We start from the raw sequence: 19,782 nt of genomic DNA, 5'->3' as shown, positions 1-19,782 counted from the left end.
GCTACCCTGCACAAATGAATATAAAGATTACTAAAGAGATGGAATATAGGTAGCTTGTGCACGCAAGGAGCTCAACAGAGCCTGCTTCAGAGAACGTAGATCATCGCTAGGATCGTTCTGACAAGACGTCCTCCAACAGCTCATCGTGATGCCGCTGCTGTAGGGCCTTGAGGAAGTCCTGCAACCCGTCGCCCTCCATCACAGAGTCAAGGTTCTTCACGGACATGCCGAGCCTGTGATCCGTCACCCGGTCCTGAGCATAGTTGTATGTCCTGATCTTCTCACTCCGGTCAGCGCTCCGTACGAGACTGCGACGAAGGTCTCGCCGGTCAATCATCTCCTGATTCAATTTTCTGTCCATGAGACGCGCACGGAGCACCTGGAAGGCTCGTCTCTTATTCTGCATGGAAAATACTGTTCAGAACCATACCCTCATATACACATGTAGAGAACGCACCTGATGCTGGCTCCGCTCGTCTTGCATCGAAACGGTAATGCCAGTGGGTATATGTGTCAGACGAACAGCAGATTCCGTTTTGTTGACGTGCTGTTCAAGTTGGCAAGGTCATCACGGTACAGCGCCCACGTCACGAGTAGGACATACCTGACCACCAGCACCTCGAGAGCGCATAACCTCAACCTTAACCTCGTCCATAGTAAAGAGGTCATCGTCTTCGTTATTTGATCCCTTTTCTTCAAGCAAGGGGAGCACCTATGCAAGCTGATAAGAGAGAGTAGGTGCAATATCACCCACGAACGTCACGTACCATGGCACTGACGGTACTCGTGTGTACTCGTCCGTTGGTTTCTGTGGCTGGTACGCGCTGGACGCGGTGCACCCCACTCTCCCACCTCAGCGCATCGTACGCCCCTTCTCCCTTCACCTCCATGATGGCATCCCTCATGCCACCCGTCTCAAGGACATTGCTGCCAAGCATGGTGGCAGTCCAGCCCTGCGACTGGGCAGTGCGGGTGTACATGCGCACCAGGTCGGCCGTGAACAGGGCAGATTCCGAACCTCCCACACCCGCTCTCAGTTCGATGATGGCTGACAAATGAGCCGTGTCTGAGGGTGGTACAAGGAGCGAAGGGAAGGTGTTCTCGACCATCTGGGTCATATTATCGGAGAGGCTCGCGTACTCCTCTTCAGCCATACTTCGCATGGTGGGATCTGGGTCATTGAGGAGCGGCAATGTCTCTTCTAGAGACTACTGTTGAGTGCGGTCAGATATACTCGCCGAGGCATATACAGTGACACGGACCTCCTTCGCATGTTTCCATTCAGTCCAAGCATCCTGCAGAGGCTCAAGCTCCCGTATTTTCCTCACTTTCTGTATGTCCTCGTCTGAAAGGGCGTCATCGGATATCTGTGGCCTTCGTCAGTAAATAGCACGAAGTGAACAATGTGCACGATACGTACCTCCGACTGCAGCTTCCGCCGCTCCTCGACTCTCCGTTTGACATACTGGACTATGGGTGCATCTTCTACCTTGAGTGCATAGGTCGCTTGTCGCTGAGCTTGTACTTGTGCAAGAGCGGTCCTGGTTGTTGTGAAAGCGCGAGATAGTCTGAGTTGACGGAGAGCAGGTCGAAACATAGATGGACGCAAAAGACGAGAGGCGGACAGGTGGCGGAAGGCCCGAATGTCCCGGGCGCTCGATCGGGCCTACATAGCCGCCAAGACGTCACCCTCCTCCTCCTCGACAGCGGACACTGCCTCCAGGCGACCGCTCTCCTATGCATTACGATTGGGACCGGACACCAGTTGTGCACTGCTGCTCGTCATTCTCGAATGCTGTGGTCGCCTCGGGTTGCCTTATCCTCCTTCCCTGTCAAGAGTTCACATATACCCGGCGGGACGTAGCGTCCTCGCGCTCCCCTACTGACTTGACCCTCACCCCGACATCCGTGGTGACACTAGCATGCATTTCAACAACGCATCCGTAGTCCTCCACGTTGCCAAGGAGCTACAAGATGAGGAGCCTCCACCGAGGCTGACAGGTCCTGCTCGGGAACGTCCTCAGTCGGACCCATGTCTCCCTGCTCGTCTACCTACTTCAGGTAAGTCGCCACTGACCTTCCGGGATATCGCTGCCGACACGTTTCAAGCCTTCATTCAGCGGGAAGCGGAGAGGATAGCTCCGAAGAGTGTTGAGGCCGAGATTGATCGTATACACAAGGAGCTGGAAGCAGCGTTCACACCCACGCCTCGAGAAGACGAGAGCGCACTCTCGCCGGTACCGAGTTCACCAGCAAGTCCTCGGGCAAGACGGAAATCGCTGTTTGACCGTATTAGTTCCGCATCCAATGTCGCAAGGGCGTTGCGAGCCGCCGGGAAAAATGACGGGCAGTTATGGAGGAAACCTGAGGTACGTCTCTGAGAGTGTTCTCACCTTCGCACCCGTGCATACCAACGTGCGCAGTCATACGAGATTCTACGTGCCATAGAGGGCAAGGATATCATGTACCTCATGGAAGTTCGCGACCGCTCGTTCGAGGTAGGCCCCGACTAGTCCTTATCCAGCAGTTGCAGTTATCCTGATGCCACAATCTCACAGAGCCTTGTCATGAAGTCAGGGGAGGTGACCCCGCTCATCCATGCTCTGCGAATAGAGCATACGGACATGGCTATCGTACTGCTTGGGGCATTCTCCCGTTACATCAATAATCTGCAGGACGAGGATCTGCAGAAACCCGAGACCAAGAAGCTCCTCATAATGTTACGTACGTGTACGCCCATGTTCCGTGCTTCCTTTGCTCAAGCAACTTCCAGGCATCAATTTGAAGACAGCCATTGACTATGGTCTGCAGAAGTCCCAGAAGGACCTAATGGCATCCTTTCTGCAGACGCTGATTATGAGCGAGGGCGACTCTTGGATAGCCCTCACAACGGCAGACGTTGCTGCATCATTACGGATGGGAACAGAAGGGAAACCAGTCCACACCGCCGAGAGTGCGGTGCGGAGCTTCGCTACTAAGAGCTTGGGTAAGGCCGAGTTCATTGCGTCCGTCGAAGACTAGTACGTATCCTAGTCTACCCTTGCCGTGTGTGTTCTGACTTTTCGTAGCGTGGCAAACGCCACAGCCGACCTAGTCATGATGGCTGCTTGGTCGTGTGCACTCTCGACAATTAAGGGCGACCCAATACCAGTATGGCATCGGTTCTCCTTTCTCCTCACACCAGCCTAACCCCGTCTACACAGATGTATTACTTTGCTCGAGATGACCGTGTGTACAAAGCATTTGTCGAGCGGCTGCATAGGCATAGGGATGCCATTCAGACGAAGCTCGGTCGACGATTGAGATGGCAGTTGAACGCTATGCGAACCCATCTAGAGGGCCGGAGTCGGAACTACCGGGTAAGTGTCGGGTGTCGCTTTGCTGTTCGTTGCGGCTGACGTTCTCTCAGGACAAGGTAGAGGCACTAGCGAAGGAGCTGGACGAAGGACAAGGACCGTGAAGCATCCCGGATCATCTTCCTGTATCTGTGTGACATACTCTGGTAACGTGTACCAACAGGTGCATTCTCGCACACTCTTCGCACATTTCGTCCATGTACGCTATTGCTCATACAAGGTGCCCTACGGGTCGAAGCCCACGCCCGCATAGTGGCGTATTATTGAGCATATATCGAGCATGCCGCAGGGCTAGAGCCACGGTCGTTTGACCAGCTCCGTTGTTCGTAGAAGGTGCCGTCCGTGTCTGAGAATACAGCACGTTGTGCGGCGTATCGTCGAACACACATCCTTAATGTACCCTCCCAGTAATGAATAGATTGAGTATGTATAGATATTGTCTATTGTACCAATGTCAGAGATTCAAGGGATCAACTTGAGGCCCGTGTACCAACTGTACGCGGTGACAATCAGAAGGCTCACACAAGCCGGCAGCAAATTCAGTTGCACGACTGCGAAGACCCAAGCAGTCGCCAGAGGTGGACTCTGGAACAAGGTTACGTGTCATCAAGTGTCAGCCGGGTTGACGGACGCACCTGCTGCATGACCTTGATCCAGTTGCCTCGATTGATGAGCCAGACCAGTCGCGAACCCCCGAACGTTGCAACAAAGAACAATGCGGTTTGCACCCATTTGTCAAGCTTGTAGCGGTTGGCTAGGAGAATGGATGAGGTTATGTGGTACCGACGAGGCTGACGGACTCACTGTAGAACACGAACAACGAAATGACTCCATGCAGCACGGCTGTCAGCCACAACACTGAGCTTGAATGAGACACACACACTTGGTACGCCCGGAAGCAGCCTATCAACCAACTCCCGCGTTTCTGGCCTTCTTCCATACTGATAGTGCACGAGACTGTATTCCCAACGTCAGCCATTCTCATCGGGGTGAACCTCAGGGCACGTACATTTCCATCATGAGTAGCAGGAATGACATCGGGATAGTGAGCATTGCTGCACTGAACACCTCTTCCGCGAACGGTGACAGTCCTTCCTCCTCATCCGATCCTTCGGTGGTCCTCTGCTCCCGGTCTGCTGCCCTCGGGACCTGCTTGAGGATGCCAGTTTGGTTGATGATCCGCCATTGCTCGTCCTCTGGGATGTCGACAGTGTCCTGCTTCTCTGAGGCCACGTTCTTGCGATTCCTGGTCATTGTGGAGGTTACAGGGGCAGTCACTGGCTGAACGTGATGGTGGGTGAGTTACAACGATTTAAGCACTGGGGGCAGACTCGAAGCAGACTCGAGAGTGGTCTGACGCTGGGTCGGCCCGCCCTGTCGAGCGCGTCGCGGCTTGTGGCTGCAGCACCCTTGCTTCCGCGCCGCCACCAGCGACTCCAGCTCAAGTTCAAATCGCACCTCTTGCTAAAATCTCCAGCAAATACGGATGGCGACTGTAATTGATGTCTCCAGCACTTTGGGAGAGTACATGCTCAAGGGCTGGGTGCGTGGTGTAGAAGATTAACTTCGCTGCACGTTGTGACCGAACATCCCGCCAGGTGCTCACCGACAGGATCTGTCCGAAGTGCTCTAAGGTGCCCTTGATGAGATCCCCGCCTTCTGCGGCTGTCGAAGTTCACTTCTGCGTGAATTGCGACCCGGCACCATCTACCGGGTCTTCCGCAAACGCCGCTTCCACGCACCCTTCACGGATCGCGGCTGTACCAAAGCCGTCTGCTCCCCAAGACGTACATTCTATCTCAAGCACATCAAACAGCAGTGGCATGTCTCGATCGTCTACGCCGCCCACCGAAGTCTCGCGCGCACCAGAGTCACCTCCGCTGGTCCCAATCATGGACACTGCCGAACTCATGCGTCGACGTCACCAATCGGACACTGCATCGGCTGAGATAGGCAATCGGATGCTCAGAGGGTGGGCTATGCTCGCAGATGAATGTCCCAACCCCCAATGTTATGGGATCCCACTTGTGCGTCCGCCGAAAACAGGAACCACAATCGACCCGAGGAAGGCGAGTAGAAGCGACGGATCGAGCCCACGGCTGTTCGCTGACATCTCATGACAGGAATGCGTGATCTGCGGTATCGTTTATGTCGACGAGACGGACGCGTTTGGCCAGGAACGCCTGGTACCGATGCATCCTGCCAGACCCTCACCTGCGGCTACGTCCCGGGCACCCATTCCCGAGGTGGTTGCTCCGACATTAGCCTCAACGGCGTCTCTGGAGAAAGGCAAGGCAAGGGCTTATCCAGAGAAGCCCACCCAACCAGTCCGTTGCCGAAACCTTGTTTTGCGTGCTACTGCTGAGATCTGACCCTACGTCTCCTCAGCAGGTACCCTCCGCTCGAGAACGAGACCTCAAGGCCGCTGTAAGCTCCGTGTCCTACCCCATGACTGTCAAGCGTCCTGAAAATTGCCTCCTCTAGACTGCGCTGCCCCATTCATCCACCTCATCTGCGCTCGAAGCGTCCGCGCGATCTCTTGAAATGTCTCTTGTCGCGCTCTCGGAACGCCTCAACGCTTATACGACCGCTCCATTCATTGATCCCACACCGATCGGACAGACGGCAGACGCCATGTCGAAAGTGTCGCAAGCTCTGACTCAAGTGAAACAGTTACTCTGGAGTGAAAGTCAAGCGCTTCTCAACTAGAACCCTGCACCCGCGTGCGCTCGCATGACCAGCACGCCAGCGGCCGGGGGATGGGTGAGTGTTATTTTTTGAATACATGTCCCTGGTAGACCGTCGAGAACAAGTTACATGTTCCGGAAGCGCAGTGGGGACGGCGTCATATTCAATGCTAATGACAGGTCAGGAGATAGCAGGTGTTGGAGTGCCACACGAGATGAATGGCCGGGAGGGGGGTACAGCAGTCCACACAACCTGTATCAAAACCTGCGGGCTGCCGCGTTGTCTACCTTATTCCTCAAGCTGCAGTTATCCATGCGATATCGTGCGAACTTTTCGCGTCGCGGCCCATACCAGGCTTCGAACAGCTGACACAGCCGGGCTGCCTATCTGCTGTATGATTGCCCGCAAGACATGCGCGCATTACGAGCAGAAGCACGCGCGCGTTCGAGCGTGAAGATGCAAGATGGCAGGTCGCCGCGATTCCGAGCCTGCGCGGTAACCTCATGCTTACCATGCTGCTTGCTATAAGGATGCCCCCTCGCCTGCCCCTGTGGGGCCCTGATACCCATCTGACCCTGACTCGTCCACAGCTCTTCGTCGCATCGACTTCACCAACGTCGCGTCGCCGACGTTGAATGCTGGCATTCGTCTCACATTCGCACCGATCATCTGATTCCACTTCGTTCTCGCATTTGTTTGTGCTTTGTTGTTCGGATTCTTCAGCATGCCTCGTTTGTTCCCTAGTCTTGGCCGCTCCTCGAAGGAGCAAGCTCGCGTTTACGGCCAGTACGATGGGTATGATGCTCCCTATGGTCAGTACGGCTATGGGTACGAAGAGCAGGAGACCCAGAACGGCTCGGCCTGGCGCAAAGTCTTTCCCAAGAAATCCACCAAAAGAGTACGTCCTTTTTTGTTGCCACCCTTCTGATGCCGTCGACTAACATTCTGTGACGAGCAGCAGAACTACCACAGACAAGATGAGGTACAGTTCTTACGTCCCTGCAAGCGAATAATCGAGAGTTGACTCATGTTACGATCGATAGGGAACGTTCTCGCGTACCAGAGGGTATCGCACGACCGTTGAGGACTACCCCGAGGATAATGCCCCTCCCCGTGCGTTGGCGGGGCCAGTATTGCCCACAGACGACACCCAGTCATTCGAGGAGCTCCTCGCGGGTCGTGACCACAGCGACACGTCAATTCCGCTCGTTCAGCGCGAGAGCTCGCTGGCGCGTCTCCAGCAGGCATTCGCCGACCACGGTACATACGCGCCGACAATGTCGGCCGTACCTTCCGGGTCGCATGGTGCACCCTTCTATGCGCCGCAGCCGGCGTATGCGGGTAAGCCACATGTCAGTGCCGTGAACGACATGCATGAACCTCCAGTCGTCGTGAACCCGATCGCTCCGAGGGAGGCCGTCAGGCCGGACATCGTGCATCATTCGTCGACTTACCCTACACGCGAGAAGCCCATTCACAGACGTAGGGAGAGGGAGAGGAGTGCCCCGCCTGTTGTGAAGGTTCGTGCTATCTTCCGGGGTCTTCATTTACCAGGACCGAACACTGCATAGGCATCTCGCGATCACCCGGCCTACTGGGACAAGCCACTCGAGCCGGAAGAGGAGCCCCCGGTTGTCGTCGTCGTTGAACATGGCAAGAACGGGAAGAAGGACAAGTACTACATTATACCCAGCGGAGCGCCCGTCATTTTCGAAGATGAGGACGGTAATGAACTTACTCGGTATGTTCATGACCAACTAGAACTGCTCGGCACAGTCTAACAACGTGCCTCCGTAGGGTTGGCGACTTCAGTGGGCGGTACAGGCCCCTCAGGCGGCCCCGGCCTGTCATCGTCCAGGACCAGTACGGCCGAGAAATCTGCCGGTAAGTCATTCCGCCGTGCTCCATGTGGTGGGGCTTGTAAATGACGAGTCTTCGTCTTCTCTCTTCACCATCTATAGCGCTGGCTTTAACAACGATGACCAGATCTCCGTAGGGAGCCGCTCGATGGACGGTTACTCCTACCATAGCGAGAGCGGACGATCCCACCACCGAGGGCGTTCGGCGTATCGCACATCTGCTCAACACGACTCCCGGTAGGCGGTTCTCGAACATGACCGCATTCCGGGGTGTACTAAGGAATTGTCACCGATAGGGAACATGGTTCCAACCATGGCTCTCACCACAGCTCGCACCACAATTCTTCGCACTCGAACTCACGGATGTATGCGCCCGATTCGTATCTCCGGGATCCTCACTACCAGTAAGTCACTGCTGATCCTGTTCCCCGGCCGATAGCTGAGTGCTGATCACTGCGGTCCGCAACAGACCCTCGCGGGGACGAGCAGGTACTCGTTCTCCGCACGACGACCTTTACACAGACCCCAGACCGCCTCGCAGCGAGCGTAGTGCAGGGTGCGTTCTATTGATAGCATGAACAGTTCGTCGATCGCTGAGCAGTCTAATCAGACATAGCTCCAGCGATACGCTTGTCCGCTCGACGAGCCCGCGCTACGACGATCAGCGCGGGCGCACGAGGACCCATGGCTCCAGACGCGAGCAAGGGTCGGACGATCGCGCATACGCGGCAGCGTACCATCGTGATTACCGTCGACAAGGGTGAGTGCGGTTCACCCGCGTCCTGGCTGAAAAGTGCGCTTCACGTAGAGTACTATCAGGGGTAGTTCTCGCTCCGGTTCTGGGTCCAGTTACGACTCCAACGACTATCGACGCCAACATGACAGATACGACTGAGATTTGGACTCGCTTTACTTTCGGACAGTGTTCGTCGTGTTGATCTTGTGCTGCCACCATCATGTAGAGCCTATGTTAGTATGATTCCATGCATTGTATGTAGCTCAGCGCATTCAAATCGCAATCCATGTACTATATGCATACATCACCGTTTACCGCCTCGTCCACGAGCACGACCGCCTCTGCCTCTGCCTCTACCTCGACTCGAGCTACTTCGGCTTTCTATGGCACTGATCTCGTTCTTGCCCAATTTGAGGATACCGCCTTGGAACGAACCGACACCCATCTTCATACCTCGGTCTCGTTTCCGATTCTGCGGCTTGGAGGTTTCCGAAGCATCAAACAACGCTTTCAACTTGGGATGATAGTTTCCCAGTTGCTTTGCCTGTAAGATAGGTCAGTTGCGATGGAGGCACAAGGTGTACGAAGAAACGTGCCTCCTCTAGCTGCTTCTGTTGTCGCTCCTTCCGCTTCTCGAACAGCCCGTCTCGTACGTGCTTGGCTGCTCGGTTGTGCTCACTTTTCCGTACCGTTGCCTCGCCCTTTCCGAGCTTGACTTTCCCCGCTGCCTCCATGATGCGCCCGGCAAGTGCCTTCTTCCGCTGTGCAGGCGTCAGGTCCAGATCAGGGTTGAGCGAACCGGACAGTAGTTGAGTGTGGACCAGGCGATGTAGAAGAGCATCATTTTGGGCATTCGTCCTGCAAAGCCAAGGCTGTCAGTTGCGGGCAGAGGTCGTAGGACCTGGGACTCACAGGTCGTCATCCTCATCATCGGAAGCAGTCTTCTTTTGCGAGGACTTTGGTGCATCTTGGGTGAGCTTCGTCACCTTTGATGACTACCAATGTTATCAGGACCCATGGCTGAGGTATGCGTGCCAGGAGCACCTACCATGAAGCCTGATTTCGACTGTCTGGGGATCGCCGAGGACGTACTTGCTTCAGAAAATACGATAATGTCTGGCTTGTGTGAATGACTCTCGTATGTGAAGTCATCATCCTCTGGGACGTATACTCAACTCGGAGCTCAACTTGGCATTGACATTGAGAACCCACCGTCCTCATCCTCCCCGTATGTCGCATCCTCTGATTCATCCTTTTCGCTCTCATCCTCCACGTCCGAGTCTGGATCGCTTTGTATTCCTTCCCACTCCTCCTCCTCGAGGTCTTCGTCGACCTTGTTCTTCTTGACATCTCGTTCAGCAGACTTGTGTGCAGGTACATCCTTTCTCTTCCCTAGGACCACAGGGGTATCAAAGGCTTGCAGGAATTGCTGACCATGGGCTTCTAAAAGCTTCAGTAAATCGTCGCTCGACATGTTCACAGGTCGGCCGGAGAAGGGGGACATCGGGGTTCACGCAGAAGAGTCAAGAACTCAAGTATACCTGGTGGCAGCCTGAGCAAACTTCTGAAGACGGCGCCGCGTGAAGCGCGTCGAAGCGCCTGTGTATGTCACGTGCATACGCGACACGTCGATCGCGGGACGGGTTTCACAGACGTCAGTCTAACACCTTGTCCTTCCGCTCTACTGTTGCTGGTTTCGAGGACACCCTCGCGTCGGCGTTGCTCACCCGCCCAGGTCTGTATGAAGTGGCCTGCGCTCTGGCCAACTGGTCTTCTCGCCCTCCTCATCGCTGGCCTTGACAGTCACTGGTTGTCTTCTGGGTCTGGACACGCTTTCGTCGAGGGTGCACAATGGACATCGGGGAGGAAGATAGCCGTCAGGTATGTCTTGTTGCTTTACTTTTGTGACTATCCTAGATTTTGCACTCCAGGGAACAAGTCCGCGCTCTGTGGCACCATGGCTTCGACAATTACATGAGATACGGTATGTCCTGTCTACACGCTGAAGCAGGGGTGTTTCTGACTGTCTACGGACAGCGTTTCCTCTTGACGAGGTGTGCTCAAATAACTGGTATCGCTTACATTCCAAATCTCATTCAACACTCAGCTCGCGCCTTTGTCATGCATGGGGAGAGGACCGAATTGGCACAATCCGTATGTAGCCCTACTTCTCCCACCCTATGTTGGCACACATAATACACTTGCAGAACCGACATCGCCTCCAACGATGTGGCTGGCAACTTCTCCGTGACCCTCGTGGACGCACTCGATACCTTCGTGGTATTGAATGACCCCCCAGGATTTGAGAACGCAGTCCGGAACATCATCCGTTGGGTCTCCTTCGATGTAAACACTAAGCCTCAGGTGTTCGAGACCACCATCCGAGTGCTAGGCGGTCTGTTGTCTGGGCATATATACGCCAACCGGACAGGACAACCATACCATCTGCCCTGGTATAAAGGCGAACTCTTGGATATGGCATATGACCTCGGTGTCAGGTTACTCCCCGCATTCTCAACACCGACCGGTCTTCCATACGCAAGAGTGGGTGGGGATACGTAAGCATTGTCGAAGACAGTGCCCTGACGCCAACTTCTGCTAGATCAACCTGCGTCATGGTGTGCCCAAAGGAGAGTCTACAGACACATGTGCGTAATTTTCTCGTTATATGCTACGTTGTCTTATGAACGCAGGTACTGCCGGTGCTGGGTCGCTCATCCTTGAGTTTGGGACGTTGAGCCGACTTACGGGGGACGACCGTTTCGAGAAGGCGGCGTATAAAGCCTTCTTCGCCTTGTGGAACCGCAGATCAGACATAGGTCTTGTAGGCAATACGGTCAATATATTTAATGGAGTACGTCCAATCGTGGTCGCGTGATGCGTGTGAGTGGCATAACACAAGTTTATAACAGAATTGGCTACATCCAGAGGTGAACGGCATAGGTGCTGGGATTGACTCGTTCTATGAGTACGCGCTGAAATGGTACATCATGAGTGGTAAGTCGTATGTCTCTACCTCATCTGTCCATGACATCTTGAACATCCTTGGTCCGCAGGCGAAGTTGAGTTCCTGGATGTGTGGCAAGACTCCTATGCATCTGTTATGCGGTATGCACGATCTCCCGACGGGTACTGGGTAAGTATATCAGCGCACCTCCGTTCCTAGAGCTCACCATATCACAGTATCGTAGTGTGAACGTGTACACGGTGAGGACCTCCTGTCCTTTCTATCCGCTGCGCTTACGTGATCGAATTCTCGTCAGGGTGATGCACAGTACAGTACCGTGGATTCATTATCGGCGTTCTGGCCGGGTCTGCAAGTTCTTGGTGGCGACATCGAGAACGCTATCAAGTCGCATCTAGTTTGTAAGTGGAATGCCTACTGTCTCTAGCGTTCCTGCGACTCACGTCCGACCGTAGATTGGAATCTCTGGCGAGGTTTCGCTGGACTTCCGGAAGTCTGGGATATGAATTTCCGTACTGCAACATCACTACAGTACCCGTTACGACCAGGTAAGTCATCGCGCTACAACGCAATGCTTCTCGCTGACACCATACGTCTGCAGAGTTTGTCGAGTCAACTTGGTATCTCTATCGAGTGAGTCTGAGCGGGTAGACACCTCGCACGAGACTGACAGTAAATCAGGCAACCCGAGACCCGTTCTACCTAGACGTTGGTGGTAAGTGCATACCGCGAGTTAGCCACAACGTTGTGCTAAAGTTGCGTCCGGTGTCCAGTACGAATACTCCAAGACATCAGCCGTAGAGCAAAGGTAGACTGTGGGCTTGTAGGCGTTGAAGACCTGCGCAACAATGCGCAGAGCGACCGCATGGAATCCTTCGTGCTCTCTGAGACACTCAAGGTGAATACATTGGTCCCACTCACCTGACCTCCCAACTCATGTATGATCAACGGCATACAGTACCTGTACCTTTTGTTCGACGAGTCCAATCCTCTACATACAGATGAGTCGCAATGGGTCTTCACGACGGAGGGCCACATTCTATCCCTTGAGCCGTCCCATATGAAGCCTATTTCCGCGGCACGGAGGAAGCTCCGCAGAGTCGAGAACTTGCAGTGCCCCGCATACCAGGCGCTACTCCTCGCCTACGATGGCTGGGACGCGGAGACGGGCCTTAGTGGAGGCATTCAAGACCGAGCAGACATTGACTACGTTCGCGAGCTTGTCGGTCGCGCAGTCTCCGAGGCCGAGCAGAAAAACTGGACTCCGGACGGCTGGTGTTTGGTGCCAAAACACCAGCCTTACGTGAGTAGATTGATTCTTCGCAGCAATCAAAGACTGACGGGCCTGGTGCATAGATGTATGACTTCGTTTTGTCCGCGGACGGCCGAAATGTGCCCGAAGACTTGCACCCACCTCCGGAGAAGATGGTTACCGTTGCGGACGGCTTCCTGGTGCACAACGTGACGGGCATCAGGGTCCACATCGTCAGCCGCCTGGACGGGAAAGGTTACGACATCACCAAGTGTATGTTCAACCCCTTGTGTTTCGACGTGACCTTCTGAATCGCTCGTTACAGTGGGACCTCACGCCGTGAAGACAGGCCAGAAGATCTACTTCGATGATCCGTCCCTTGTCCTTGGTCCTGCGCCAAAGGACAAGCAGGGCAATGGGAAGCGCATCCCGGAAGTCAACCTCCGCTTATACCTCGACTACGTGGATCCATTGCTGCAGCTGCAGGGCCCTGGCACACAGGACGTTATCACCGAGACGATGGTCGTCGCTGCCACGGCATTCTTCGGAGGGGATCCCACTGCTTCTCCTCCGCCTTCTGGCGAACCTACTCTGCGGTTCGGACGCGGAGAAGGTGTGCGCATTGTCAGTTTCCCCAACAACCCGCTTGGCTGCGCCCCCTATGACGATGTCCTACTCGACAATGAGGCGATCGTCGTCCGCAGAGGCGACTGCACGTTCATCGAGAAACTGATATTTGCGCAACGCGCTGGGGCGTCCGGAGTCGTAGTCCTGGGAGACGAAGACCACCACATCAACCCGTCCGCCGACCGTGCGGAGGTACTCGCAGTGGGCAAGCAGCTGGACGAGGTTGCGATTGTCGTGCTGCGGCGCGGGGACGCGGAGCTGGTCGCGCAGATGCTCGACTCCGCGGAGCGACATGGACTGGGCGCGGTTAGGCTCGTGGTGGAGCCACTGGGTGGGCCGTCTGAGCCGCACAACGAGAGCAAGAGCGAGGACGGAAGGAGCCAACAGGAGAAAGCGGACGGCGGGAAGGACGTGACGCGCGTGTTGTATCTCAATAACCATCCACTGCTGAACACGAGACTCATAGTCTGAGCTGCATCTACATCTGTATAGGCCGTTAGGAATACATATATCTATATATATATCACTTCTCGAGTCTCTGGTATACCCCAGTGGCCACCGTAGAATATACAAAACCCCAAGTCCTGTCGACAGAGGCCTCCGAACGAATCGACGATTAGTCGTCGATCTTGACGATAGAGTACATGGGCGCATCGAGCTTCTCTGCCGCCTTGAGGAAGGTGAGCTCAATGATGAAGAGGTACTCGAGCGTCTTCCCGCCGAGCTTGGCCACAAGCTCGCCTGCAGCTTTCGCCGACCCGCCTAATTGAAAGCCCTTAGCATATCTGAACACCTACAGCAAAATTCCAAGGACGTACCAGTGGCGATGAGGTCGTCAATGATAACGACGTTCTGTCCGGGCTTGATAGCATCTGACTGCATCTCGAAGACGTCCTACACAGCAGGAAGACATCGGTCGGTCAAACTCCCGGCTTCCCACGCGCGCACGGGCAGGCTGAATAAACGCACCACACCATACTCTTTCTCGTACTCTGCGTGCACAACCTCCCCAGGGAGCTTGCCCTTCTTGCGCACGGGCACGAACGCAGCGCCGAGCCTCATCGCGATGATGGGCCCGAAGAGGAAGCCCCTCGCGTCCAGGCCGACAACGACATCGATCTTCTTCGTGGGCGACTTAGCGATGGTGTGCGAGGTCAGCCTGTGCACGAAGTGCGTGATGAGGGTCTCGAAACCGACGGGATCCCGGAGGAGCGGGAAGATGTCCAGGAAGACGATGCCCTGGGCAGACAAGGTCAGACCCTTTTCTGGTGTGTCGTGTATGTAAGGCGTACCTTCTTGGGCCAGTCGGGAAACGGCCTCAGAAGACTCTTCAAGTACTCGACGTCAGCCATGGTGGAGGGCAGAATCTAACAGTGGACTGTGCGTCACTGTGCTGATAATGATTTTCGCTTAGATCAATCTTCCATCCCTCTATGGAAAGCCATCCTGTCACTCATAAACGTCTTGAACGGCACCGATTGTAACTTGCGCACTACAGACTTCCGACCACACTCCTGGGCCGACACGTTCAGACTTAGTATTAGGACACACGACGCTGACGGAGAGGATACTTGAAACAATGTGCGATAGGTATACACGGTGATGTGCGTGGTCATGATCATAGATTTGCCATACCCTTGTAGCATAAAGAGGAAATATCATGTGCAGGATACAAGGACGACGACGACTAAGATTTTACACAGACTCGAGGATCTCGGGCTCCTTGAAGTCCTTGACTACACGAGTGCCAGTCTCCTGCAGGGTTAACTGTATCAGTACCGGTTACGCAAGCCGACTCGGATGCATGGATGACTCACGTCTGTCGACTCGCCGTGGAGCTCAAGCAGCTTCGACATATCGAACTTCGGCGCCTTGAGGATCTTCGCCTTGTGAACATAGACGTTCTGCAGGGGGTAGATGCTCCTCGCCGCCTTCTCGATCTCCCGACCGATCGCCTCCGGCACGAACTTCTGCACCAACTCCTTCAAGTCGCAACTCGACGCCTCCCGGGTCATGATCTCGAACATCTTTTTCCGGATCTCCCGAACCTGCGACGACTGGGCGTAAGTGGTCTTGCGGACCTGCGATGGCCGGCGCTTGGTGAAGCCGATCGCGAAGAGACGGAGGAGGTAGCCGTCGGTCGTCTTCACGTCGACGTGTGCCTCAATGAGGGTTTGCCACTTGCGAACAAGGGAGCGGAGCTTGTCGGAGGTGAAGCTCATGCCGTGGAAGTTGGTCAAGCAGCTCTTGCCCTGAACCTCGTCAACCCGGAGCTTGATCTTGCGGAAGGCTTGCTCCTCATCCTTGTTGAGGTCGGCAAGGGAGACCTCCACAATGCGACCCTTGAGCGAGTCGTTGGCGTTTTCTGGTGACAGAGACGTTGAAGGGACACGGGACAGATGCAGAACGAATATGATACGTACTGAGACCCTGGGACCTGTTCACAAGAGTTTTGCCGACATTCTTGACCTCGAAGATTGAGGGCGCCTTGATGTCGTACCAGTCTAACACCCTCCTATGTTTACAAACACTTTGATGACCATACGCAAGGATAACTCACCCTTGCGAGAGAAGGGGTCAACGACCTTTTTCTTGATACCCTTCTTGCCCTTAGACAAACGCTTGTTCTGGACGCGTAGATAGGTGAGATCTTCAGCTTAGATTCTTGTGGAGAAACCGGAGTAACACGACAGACCTTGCCAACAGCCATGGTGAGTTATGTGGAGGTATGCGGCAGAGAAGGACCGCAAGGACGGGGGCACCGGCAGTTGGACGGGCTGAGTTTTGGGATGCTGAGGACCAGGAGACGCGCACCGCACCAGGCAAGCCTGTGGGAAACTGACGGGGTGGCTGAATCTTATTTTGCAACTGTACAGGTTGTTCTCACGCTCGGCGCTTCTTTGTTGGACTTGGCCCTCTCAGTACGTTCTTCGCGTAGGCCGACTATGCGTTTATGCTCACTCGGTTTGACTTTGACCAAGCTTGCAAAGCCTATGTCGACGCTCATCACAATCATCGTGCTTCTGGAATGAAAGACTATCCCGCCGGCTGGATCTGGACTGAGCATCCTGTACGCCTCTAAGAACCCCCTGTAGCCTCAGCTGCTCATGCGATTCAGTATGTCCCCAATCTTGGCTACCTCTCGAGGACTGTGCACTTTCCAAGGACGTCAAATCAACGCATTGATGCTGTAGAAGACGTTGATACCAGCCAGCCGTCCGTGGAGAACGACGACGCAGTATGCCATGTTCCAGGAGAGTCGTTGACTTGTAACCAATACGTTGTCTACTCTGCAACATTTGGCGTGCCTGCGTTCTACTTCACCCTGCACGATAACAGTGCGTGGAAGGTCGCATATGTTCTCAGCAGAAGATTCATGGTTACGGTGTACCAGGTGGTTCTCCCCTAGCTCTGGAAGATATTATCCAATCTGCGCTTTTCCGACCCAACACGCTGCCATCTCCGGATGGGAACACTTTCGCGGTCGCCCTCCCCGATTCGACCTTCTCCCTTATGTCACAGGGAGACCACCCTACACTTGGCACGCCGTCCTGGTACTTCCATCCCTGCAACACCGCGGAGGCCGTTGGTGAGATCATGGCTGAGATAGCGGAGGGTCGCAGAGATGGGCTCAGGTGGTTGGAAGCTTGGTTTATGGTGACGGGAAACACTGTAAACTTCTTTGCAGGCGTTTGAAGTTGTGTGTTAGCCACAGTCTGGATCATCGAAGCTGTTCGTCTTTCGCGGGAGGTCACGACATGACGTTCGCCGGCTTACACCGTTGCTTATGTACTCGTCCACCACTTGCCGTGTGTGTACTCTACCCCGCACAACACTGCTCCGTCTTTGCGCGTGTGGACCATCATGTGGACAGTGGGGACGTGGTAAGAGTTCCGCCCGTTGTCCGGCAAGCGCGTTGGTCGGGCGAGCGGGGTCAGGCGGGGTCGCGTGGGGTGCCCGAATCAGCTGCCTCAGTCCCCGCCAAGTTGCACATCGCCGACTGCCAGCTTATAAAAGCCGGGGTCTGACCGGAGTGGTCTCACTTCTGCCATCTCGTCTTGCTCGACTCAGACCGGTGCTCGACAACAAGGAACCACTCTGGGCGCGACTCCTCGTTTGTGATTAGCCGACCCCGTGTGCGGTCGTACGATAGCCAATAAAGCTCGACCTCGCGTTAGTCCTCGTTTAATCGATCAACTCAGGCCATTTTGCGGATATAAAGCTCAACAAGATGCTGGCTCTCCGCATAACCCTCCGTTCTTCAGCCCCCCACCGCCGTCTACCTCGTCTTGTACGCACCATGGTATGTGTTCCCTCAGAGTCGCGTCCTCGTCCACCGTCCACGTCTGAGACACCACCTGCAGGCCTCGCACTCCCACCACGAAGCTGTTATTGTCGCCGCGTCTAGGACGCCTGTAGGCTCCATCAACGGTACGCTGAAGACCCTCACCGCGCCTCAGTTGGGTGCGGTCGCTCTCAAGCACGCCTTCGAGCAGTCTGGCGTCAGCCCTGCCGCTGTCGAGGAGATCTACATGGGCAATGTCGTCCAGGCTGGTGTTGGCCAGTCACCGGCACGTCAGGTTGCGCTTGCTGCCGGCATGAGCTCCCGCTCAGATGCCACGACCATCAACAAGGTCTGTGCCAGTGGTCTCAAGGCCATCATGCTCGCCGCCCAGAGCATCGAGACTGGCTACAAGAGCGTTGTCGCTGCTGGTGGTATGGAGAGCATGAGCCACGCACCGTACGTCCCTATCTCTCACCGCATATCGCTACACTGCTGCAAGCATCGTACGGGGTGGAAAGATTGCATCATGTCCTCCTGCTGGGGTATGGACGCGTCTTCCCGTCAAGGCTAGACAGCGGTCTATCGATATGTGATCGACTTTTTACGTAGCGGATATGTCGGCTGACGGCTTGTCCCTAGATTCCTTCTGCCTCGCCAGAACCCCGTGTACGGCAAGTTCACCGCCAAGGATTCGCTTGAGACCGACGCACTCTGGGATGTCTACAACGAGTTCGCGATGGGCCATTGCGGTGAGAACGCTGCGGAGAAGTTCGGCATCACTCGTGAGTCGCAAGACGCACATGCGATCGAGTCGTACAAGCGGGCGGAGCGGGCATGGAAGGCGGGTGTCTTCAAGAACGAGATTGCACCTGTCACCATCAAGGGAAAGAAGGGCGACACTATCGTTGCTGAGGATGAGGAGCACAAGCGCGTCATCTACGAGAAGATCCCTACCTTGAACCCCAGTTTCAAGAAGAACGGTGGTACCATCACCCCCGCGAACTCCTCGAGTTTGAACGACGGCGCCTCGGCACTCATCCTCATGTCTGCGGCCAAGGCGAAGGAGCTCGGCATCAAGCCTCTCGCGAAGGTCATCTGTGGGTATTGCTTGTGTCGTTTACGTAGTTGTGCATTGACGGTCTTCCCATATAGCGTATGCCGATGCTGGTGTTGACCCCATCGATTTCCCTGAGGCGCCCACCTACGCCATCCCTGCAGCACTTGAGCGGGCAGGTCTCAAGATCGACGACATTGCGCACTTCGAGATCAACGAGGCATTCTCGGTTGTCGTCAGGATCGCAGAGAAGGTCCTCGGCGTTGACTCAGCCAAAATCAACCCCAACGGGTATGTGACGCAACCTTTCATATGCACACGGAATGTTACTAACCTATCATCTCCAGTGGTGCTGTGGCCCTCGGCCACGCTGTCGGCAACTCTGGCTCTCGCATCGTCGTCTCAATGATTCATGCGCTGAAGCCCGGAGAGTACGGTGCGGCCGGTATCTGCAATGGGGTAGGTCATCTTCGATCCTCGTGTTGCTGCTCCAGGCTGATGACATTGCTCACAGGGTGGTGCTGCGTCTGCTTTGGTTATCCAGAAGTTGTAATCTTAGACCCTATCGTGTATTTTGCTGCTTTCGCACTGCTATCATATCCTGGTTAATTCTTGTTGGGCTTCAATATCCACTCACACTGTGTGTCACCTGCGCGTTCCTGAATACCGCCTAACGTGTGAGCGTTCACCCGTGTCTGGATAGCCCAAGACGTTCGGCACAGGTTCACAAGGCAAGACTACGGCTGCCGAAACCCTGCTAGTGCGGGCTATCAAGCCAAACCCCATGTGAGTGGAGGTTATGTTTACGGCACGCGGCATCGTCGGCTTATCTTCGTGCTCCTACCCTTCTCTTTCCACGCAGATAAGTGATACGCCTCAGCTGAGGCTGCGATCTTCCGTTGAGAGCGGGGTGAATGGACAACGTATAAGATGCAGGGCAGATGACCGTGAGTGCCGTGA

At 55.1% G+C, this 19,782-nt stretch overlaps 12 protein-coding genes across 12 annotated transcripts; 6 read left to right on the top strand and 6 right to left on the bottom strand.

Annotated features, from left to right (window-relative positions):
• Positions 1–106: 106 nt before the first annotated feature.
• On the bottom strand, positions 107–1,597 carry L226DRAFT_571349 (peptide chain release factor 1; the record flags this gene model as incomplete). Its single annotated transcript, XM_067684543.1, has 6 exons — positions 107–400; positions 458–547; positions 605–712; positions 768–1,208; positions 1,263–1,367; positions 1,421–1,597. The coding sequence occupies 6 exons, from the start codon at positions 1,595–1,597 to the stop codon at positions 107–109; spliced, it is 1,215 nt and encodes a 404-aa protein (XP_067535032.1).
• A 93-nt stretch (positions 1,598–1,690) lies between these two features.
• L226DRAFT_535339 (uncharacterized protein) lies at positions 1,691–3,774 on the top strand. The gene is made up of 8 exons (XM_067680884.1): positions 1,691–2,061; positions 2,110–2,369; positions 2,424–2,498; positions 2,559–2,724; positions 2,774–3,020; positions 3,069–3,150; positions 3,204–3,359; positions 3,410–3,774. The coding sequence occupies exons 1-8, from the start codon at positions 1,923–1,925 to the stop codon at positions 3,458–3,460; spliced, it is 1,176 nt and encodes a 391-aa protein (XP_067535031.1). The 5' UTR covers positions 1,691–1,922; the 3' UTR covers positions 3,461–3,774.
• L226DRAFT_535338 (uncharacterized protein) lies at positions 3,748–4,673 on the bottom strand. The gene is made up of 5 exons (XM_067680883.1): positions 4,366–4,673; positions 4,240–4,313; positions 4,161–4,184; positions 3,992–4,110; positions 3,748–3,941 (listed from the first exon to the last, which is right to left on the bottom strand). The coding sequence occupies exons 1-5, from the start codon at positions 4,608–4,610 to the stop codon at positions 3,819–3,821; spliced, it is 585 nt and encodes a 194-aa protein (XP_067535030.1). The 5' UTR covers positions 4,611–4,673; the 3' UTR covers positions 3,748–3,818.
• Positions 4,674–4,768: 95 nt separating this feature from the next.
• L226DRAFT_535337 (uncharacterized protein) lies at positions 4,769–6,321 on the top strand. Its single transcript, XM_067680882.1, has 5 exons — positions 4,769–4,899; positions 4,955–5,425; positions 5,480–5,683; positions 5,745–5,783; positions 5,841–6,321. Exons 1-5 carry the CDS (start codon positions 4,885–4,887, stop codon positions 6,063–6,065), a joined length of 954 nt encoding a protein of 317 aa, XP_067535029.1. The 5' UTR covers positions 4,769–4,884; the 3' UTR covers positions 6,066–6,321.
• On the bottom strand, positions 6,258–6,663 carry L226DRAFT_74772 (uncharacterized protein). Its single transcript, XM_067687215.1, has one exon. The coding sequence runs from the start codon at positions 6,556–6,558 to the stop codon at positions 6,340–6,342; it is 219 nt and encodes a 72-aa protein (XP_067535028.1). The 5' UTR covers positions 6,559–6,663; the 3' UTR covers positions 6,258–6,339.
• A 105-nt stretch (positions 6,664–6,768) lies between these two features.
• On the top strand, positions 6,769–8,667 carry L226DRAFT_571345 (uncharacterized protein; the record flags this gene model as incomplete). The annotated part of the gene is made up of 9 exons (XM_067684542.1): positions 6,769–6,942; positions 7,003–7,026; positions 7,088–7,564; positions 7,616–7,785; positions 7,842–7,928; positions 8,006–8,140; positions 8,200–8,307; positions 8,373–8,459; positions 8,514–8,667. The coding sequence occupies 9 exons, from the start codon at positions 6,769–6,771 to the stop codon at positions 8,665–8,667; spliced, it is 1,416 nt and encodes a 471-aa protein (XP_067535027.1).
• A 196-nt stretch (positions 8,668–8,863) lies between these two features.
• On the bottom strand, positions 8,864–10,176 carry L226DRAFT_560649 (uncharacterized protein). Its single transcript, XM_067683379.1, has 5 exons — positions 9,852–10,176; positions 9,688–9,797; positions 9,552–9,634; positions 9,236–9,497; positions 8,864–9,183 (listed from the first exon to the last, which is right to left on the bottom strand). The coding sequence occupies exons 1-5, from the start codon at positions 10,141–10,143 to the stop codon at positions 8,944–8,946; spliced, it is 987 nt and encodes a 328-aa protein (XP_067535026.1). The 5' UTR covers positions 10,144–10,176; the 3' UTR covers positions 8,864–8,943.
• A 136-nt stretch (positions 10,177–10,312) lies between these two features.
• Positions 10,313–14,062, top strand: L226DRAFT_508835 (alpha-mannosidase). Its single transcript, XM_067678192.1, has 18 exons — positions 10,313–10,520; positions 10,571–10,623; positions 10,677–10,693; positions 10,747–10,793; positions 10,847–11,183; positions 11,242–11,287; positions 11,333–11,493; positions 11,552–11,636; positions 11,696–11,775; positions 11,823–11,846; positions 11,903–12,005; positions 12,060–12,152; positions 12,206–12,237; positions 12,286–12,319; positions 12,378–12,502; positions 12,563–12,907; positions 12,961–13,129; positions 13,182–14,062. Exons 1-18 carry the CDS (start codon positions 10,381–10,383, stop codon positions 13,952–13,954), a joined length of 2,664 nt encoding a protein of 887 aa, XP_067535025.1. The 5' UTR covers positions 10,313–10,380; the 3' UTR covers positions 13,955–14,062.
• L226DRAFT_487191 (adenine phosphoribosyltransferase) lies at positions 13,884–14,867 on the bottom strand. The gene is made up of 4 exons (XM_067677187.1): positions 14,776–14,867; positions 14,453–14,722; positions 14,302–14,377; positions 13,884–14,245 (listed from the first exon to the last, which is right to left on the bottom strand). The coding sequence occupies exons 1-4, from the start codon at positions 14,833–14,835 to the stop codon at positions 14,100–14,102; spliced, it is 552 nt and encodes a 183-aa protein (XP_067535024.1). The 5' UTR covers positions 14,836–14,867; the 3' UTR covers positions 13,884–14,099.
• A 105-nt stretch (positions 14,868–14,972) lies between these two features.
• Positions 14,973–16,227, bottom strand: L226DRAFT_613297 (40S ribosomal protein eS1). Its single transcript, XM_067686491.1, has 5 exons — positions 16,179–16,227; positions 16,044–16,110; positions 15,907–15,987; positions 15,301–15,848; positions 14,973–15,238 (listed from the first exon to the last, which is right to left on the bottom strand). Exons 1-5 carry the CDS (start codon positions 16,191–16,193, stop codon positions 15,179–15,181), a joined length of 771 nt encoding a protein of 256 aa, XP_067535023.1. The 5' UTR covers positions 16,194–16,227; the 3' UTR covers positions 14,973–15,178.
• A 200-nt stretch (positions 16,228–16,427) lies between these two features.
• Positions 16,428–17,311, top strand: L226DRAFT_535329 (uncharacterized protein). The gene is made up of 3 exons (XM_067680881.1): positions 16,428–16,553; positions 16,602–16,821; positions 16,878–17,311. Exons 1-3 carry the CDS (start codon positions 16,437–16,439, stop codon positions 17,177–17,179), a joined length of 639 nt encoding a protein of 212 aa, XP_067535022.1. The 5' UTR covers positions 16,428–16,436; the 3' UTR covers positions 17,180–17,311.
• L226DRAFT_535327 (peroxisomal 3-ketoacyl-CoA-thiolase) lies at positions 17,312–19,493 on the top strand. Its single transcript, XM_067680880.1, has 6 exons — positions 17,312–17,786; positions 17,848–18,224; positions 18,408–18,865; positions 18,921–19,113; positions 19,170–19,281; positions 19,337–19,493. Exons 1-6 carry the CDS (start codon positions 17,784–17,786, stop codon positions 19,373–19,375), a joined length of 1,182 nt encoding a protein of 393 aa, XP_067535021.1. The 5' UTR covers positions 17,312–17,783; the 3' UTR covers positions 19,376–19,493.
• Positions 19,494–19,782: the final 289 nt, after the last annotated feature.

This window comes from Lentinus tigrinus (genome assembly GCF_003813185.1).
Source record: "Lentinus tigrinus ALCF2SS1-7 unplaced genomic scaffold L226scaffold_13, whole genome shotgun sequence".
NCBI classification, from domain to species: Eukaryota; Fungi; Basidiomycota; class Agaricomycetes; order Polyporales; family Polyporaceae; genus Lentinus; species Lentinus tigrinus.
Note: the sequence above shows the minus strand (reverse complement) of the source record. Positions and strands in the feature narration are given on the sequence as shown.

Excerpts from the sequence above, each read along its gene's own strand:
- L226DRAFT_535327 (XM_067680880.1), top strand. Across the intron at positions 19,114-19,169 it reads GCCAAAATCAACCCCAACGG|TGGTGCTGTGGCCCTCGGCC; the intron begins GTATGTGACGCA and ends TATCATCTCCAG. Across the intron at positions 19,282-19,336 it reads CGGCCGGTATCTGCAATGGG|GGTGGTGCTGCGTCTGCTTT; the intron begins GTAGGTCATCTT and ends CATTGCTCACAG.
- L226DRAFT_535329 (XM_067680881.1), top strand. The coding sequence starts at position 16,437 with ATGCTCACTCGGTTTGACTTTGACCAAGCTTGCAAAGCCTATGTCGAC. Across the intron at positions 16,554-16,601 it reads GGATCTGGACTGAGCATCCT|TATGTCCCCAATCTTGGCTA; the intron begins GTACGCCTCTAA and ends CATGCGATTCAG. Across the intron at positions 16,822-16,877 it reads CTTCACCCTGCACGATAACA|GTGGTTCTCCCCTAGCTCTG; the intron begins GTGCGTGGAAGG and ends ACGGTGTACCAG.
- L226DRAFT_535337 (XM_067680882.1), top strand. Across the intron at positions 5,684-5,744 it reads CAGAGAAGCCCACCCAACCA|CAGGTACCCTCCGCTCGAGA; the intron begins GTCCGTTGCCGA and ends ACGTCTCCTCAG. Across the intron at positions 5,784-5,840 it reads AACGAGACCTCAAGGCCGCT|ACTGCGCTGCCCCATTCATC; the intron begins GTAAGCTCCGTG and ends TGCCTCCTCTAG.
- L226DRAFT_560649 (XM_067683379.1), bottom strand. The coding sequence starts at position 10,143 with ATGTCCCCCTTCTCCGGCCGACCTGTGAACATGTCGAGCGACGATTTA. Across the intron at positions 9,635-9,687 it reads AGTCGAAATCAGGCTTCATG|TCATCAAAGGTGACGAAGCT; the intron begins GTAGGTGCTCCT and ends TAACATTGGTAG. Across the intron at positions 9,184-9,235 it reads AACAGAAGCAGCTAGAGGAG|GCAAAGCAACTGGGAAACTA; the intron begins GCACGTTTCTTC and ends CCTATCTTACAG.
- L226DRAFT_613297 (XM_067686491.1), bottom strand. Across the intron at positions 15,849-15,906 it reads GAACAGGTCCCAGGGTCTCA|AAAACGCCAACGACTCGCTC; the intron begins GTACGTATCATA and ends CTCTGTCACCAG. Across the intron at positions 15,239-15,300 it reads TCCACGGCGAGTCGACAGAC|GAGACTGGCACTCGTGTAGT; the intron begins GTGAGTCATCCA and ends TTAACCCTGCAG.
- L226DRAFT_74772 (XM_067687215.1), bottom strand. The coding sequence starts at position 6,558 with ATGGTAAGCATGAGGTTACCGCGCAGGCTCGGAATCGCGGCGACCTGC.
- L226DRAFT_535338 (XM_067680883.1), bottom strand. The coding sequence starts at position 4,610 with ATGACCAGGAATCGCAAGAACGTGGCCTCAGAGAAGCAGGACACTGTC. Across the intron at positions 4,314-4,365 it reads CTGCTACTCATGATGGAAAT|TCTCGTGCACTATCAGTATG; the intron begins GTACGTGCCCTG and ends TTGGGAATACAG. Across the intron at positions 4,185-4,239 it reads GCTGCTTCCGGGCGTACCAA|TCATTTCGTTGTTCGTGTTC; the intron begins GTGTGTGTGTCT and ends TGCTGCATGGAG.
- L226DRAFT_508835 (XM_067678192.1), top strand. The coding sequence starts at position 10,381 with ATGAAGTGGCCTGCGCTCTGGCCAACTGGTCTTCTCGCCCTCCTCATC. Across the intron at positions 10,794-10,846 it reads GGACCGAATTGGCACAATCC|AACCGACATCGCCTCCAACG; the intron begins GTATGTAGCCCT and ends ATACACTTGCAG. Across the intron at positions 12,006-12,059 it reads TATCAAGTCGCATCTAGTTT|ATTGGAATCTCTGGCGAGGT; the intron begins GTAAGTGGAATG and ends GTCCGACCGTAG.
- L226DRAFT_487191 (XM_067677187.1), bottom strand. The coding sequence starts at position 14,835 with ATGGCTGACGTCGAGTACTTGAAGAGTCTTCTGAGGCCGTTTCCCGAC. Across the intron at positions 14,723-14,775 it reads TTCCCGACTGGCCCAAGAAG|GGCATCGTCTTCCTGGACAT; the intron begins GTACGCCTTACA and ends TTGTCTGCCCAG. Across the intron at positions 14,246-14,301 it reads TGACGACCTCATCGCCACTG|GCGGGTCGGCGAAAGCTGCA; the intron begins GTACGTCCTTGG and ends GCTTTCAATTAG.
- L226DRAFT_535339 (XM_067680884.1), top strand. The coding sequence starts at position 1,923 with ATGCATTTCAACAACGCATCCGTAGTCCTCCACGTTGCCAAGGAGCTA. Across the intron at positions 3,151-3,203 it reads TTAAGGGCGACCCAATACCA|ATGTATTACTTTGCTCGAGA; the intron begins GTATGGCATCGG and ends CCGTCTACACAG. Across the intron at positions 3,360-3,409 it reads GCCGGAGTCGGAACTACCGG|GACAAGGTAGAGGCACTAGC; the intron begins GTAAGTGTCGGG and ends ACGTTCTCTCAG.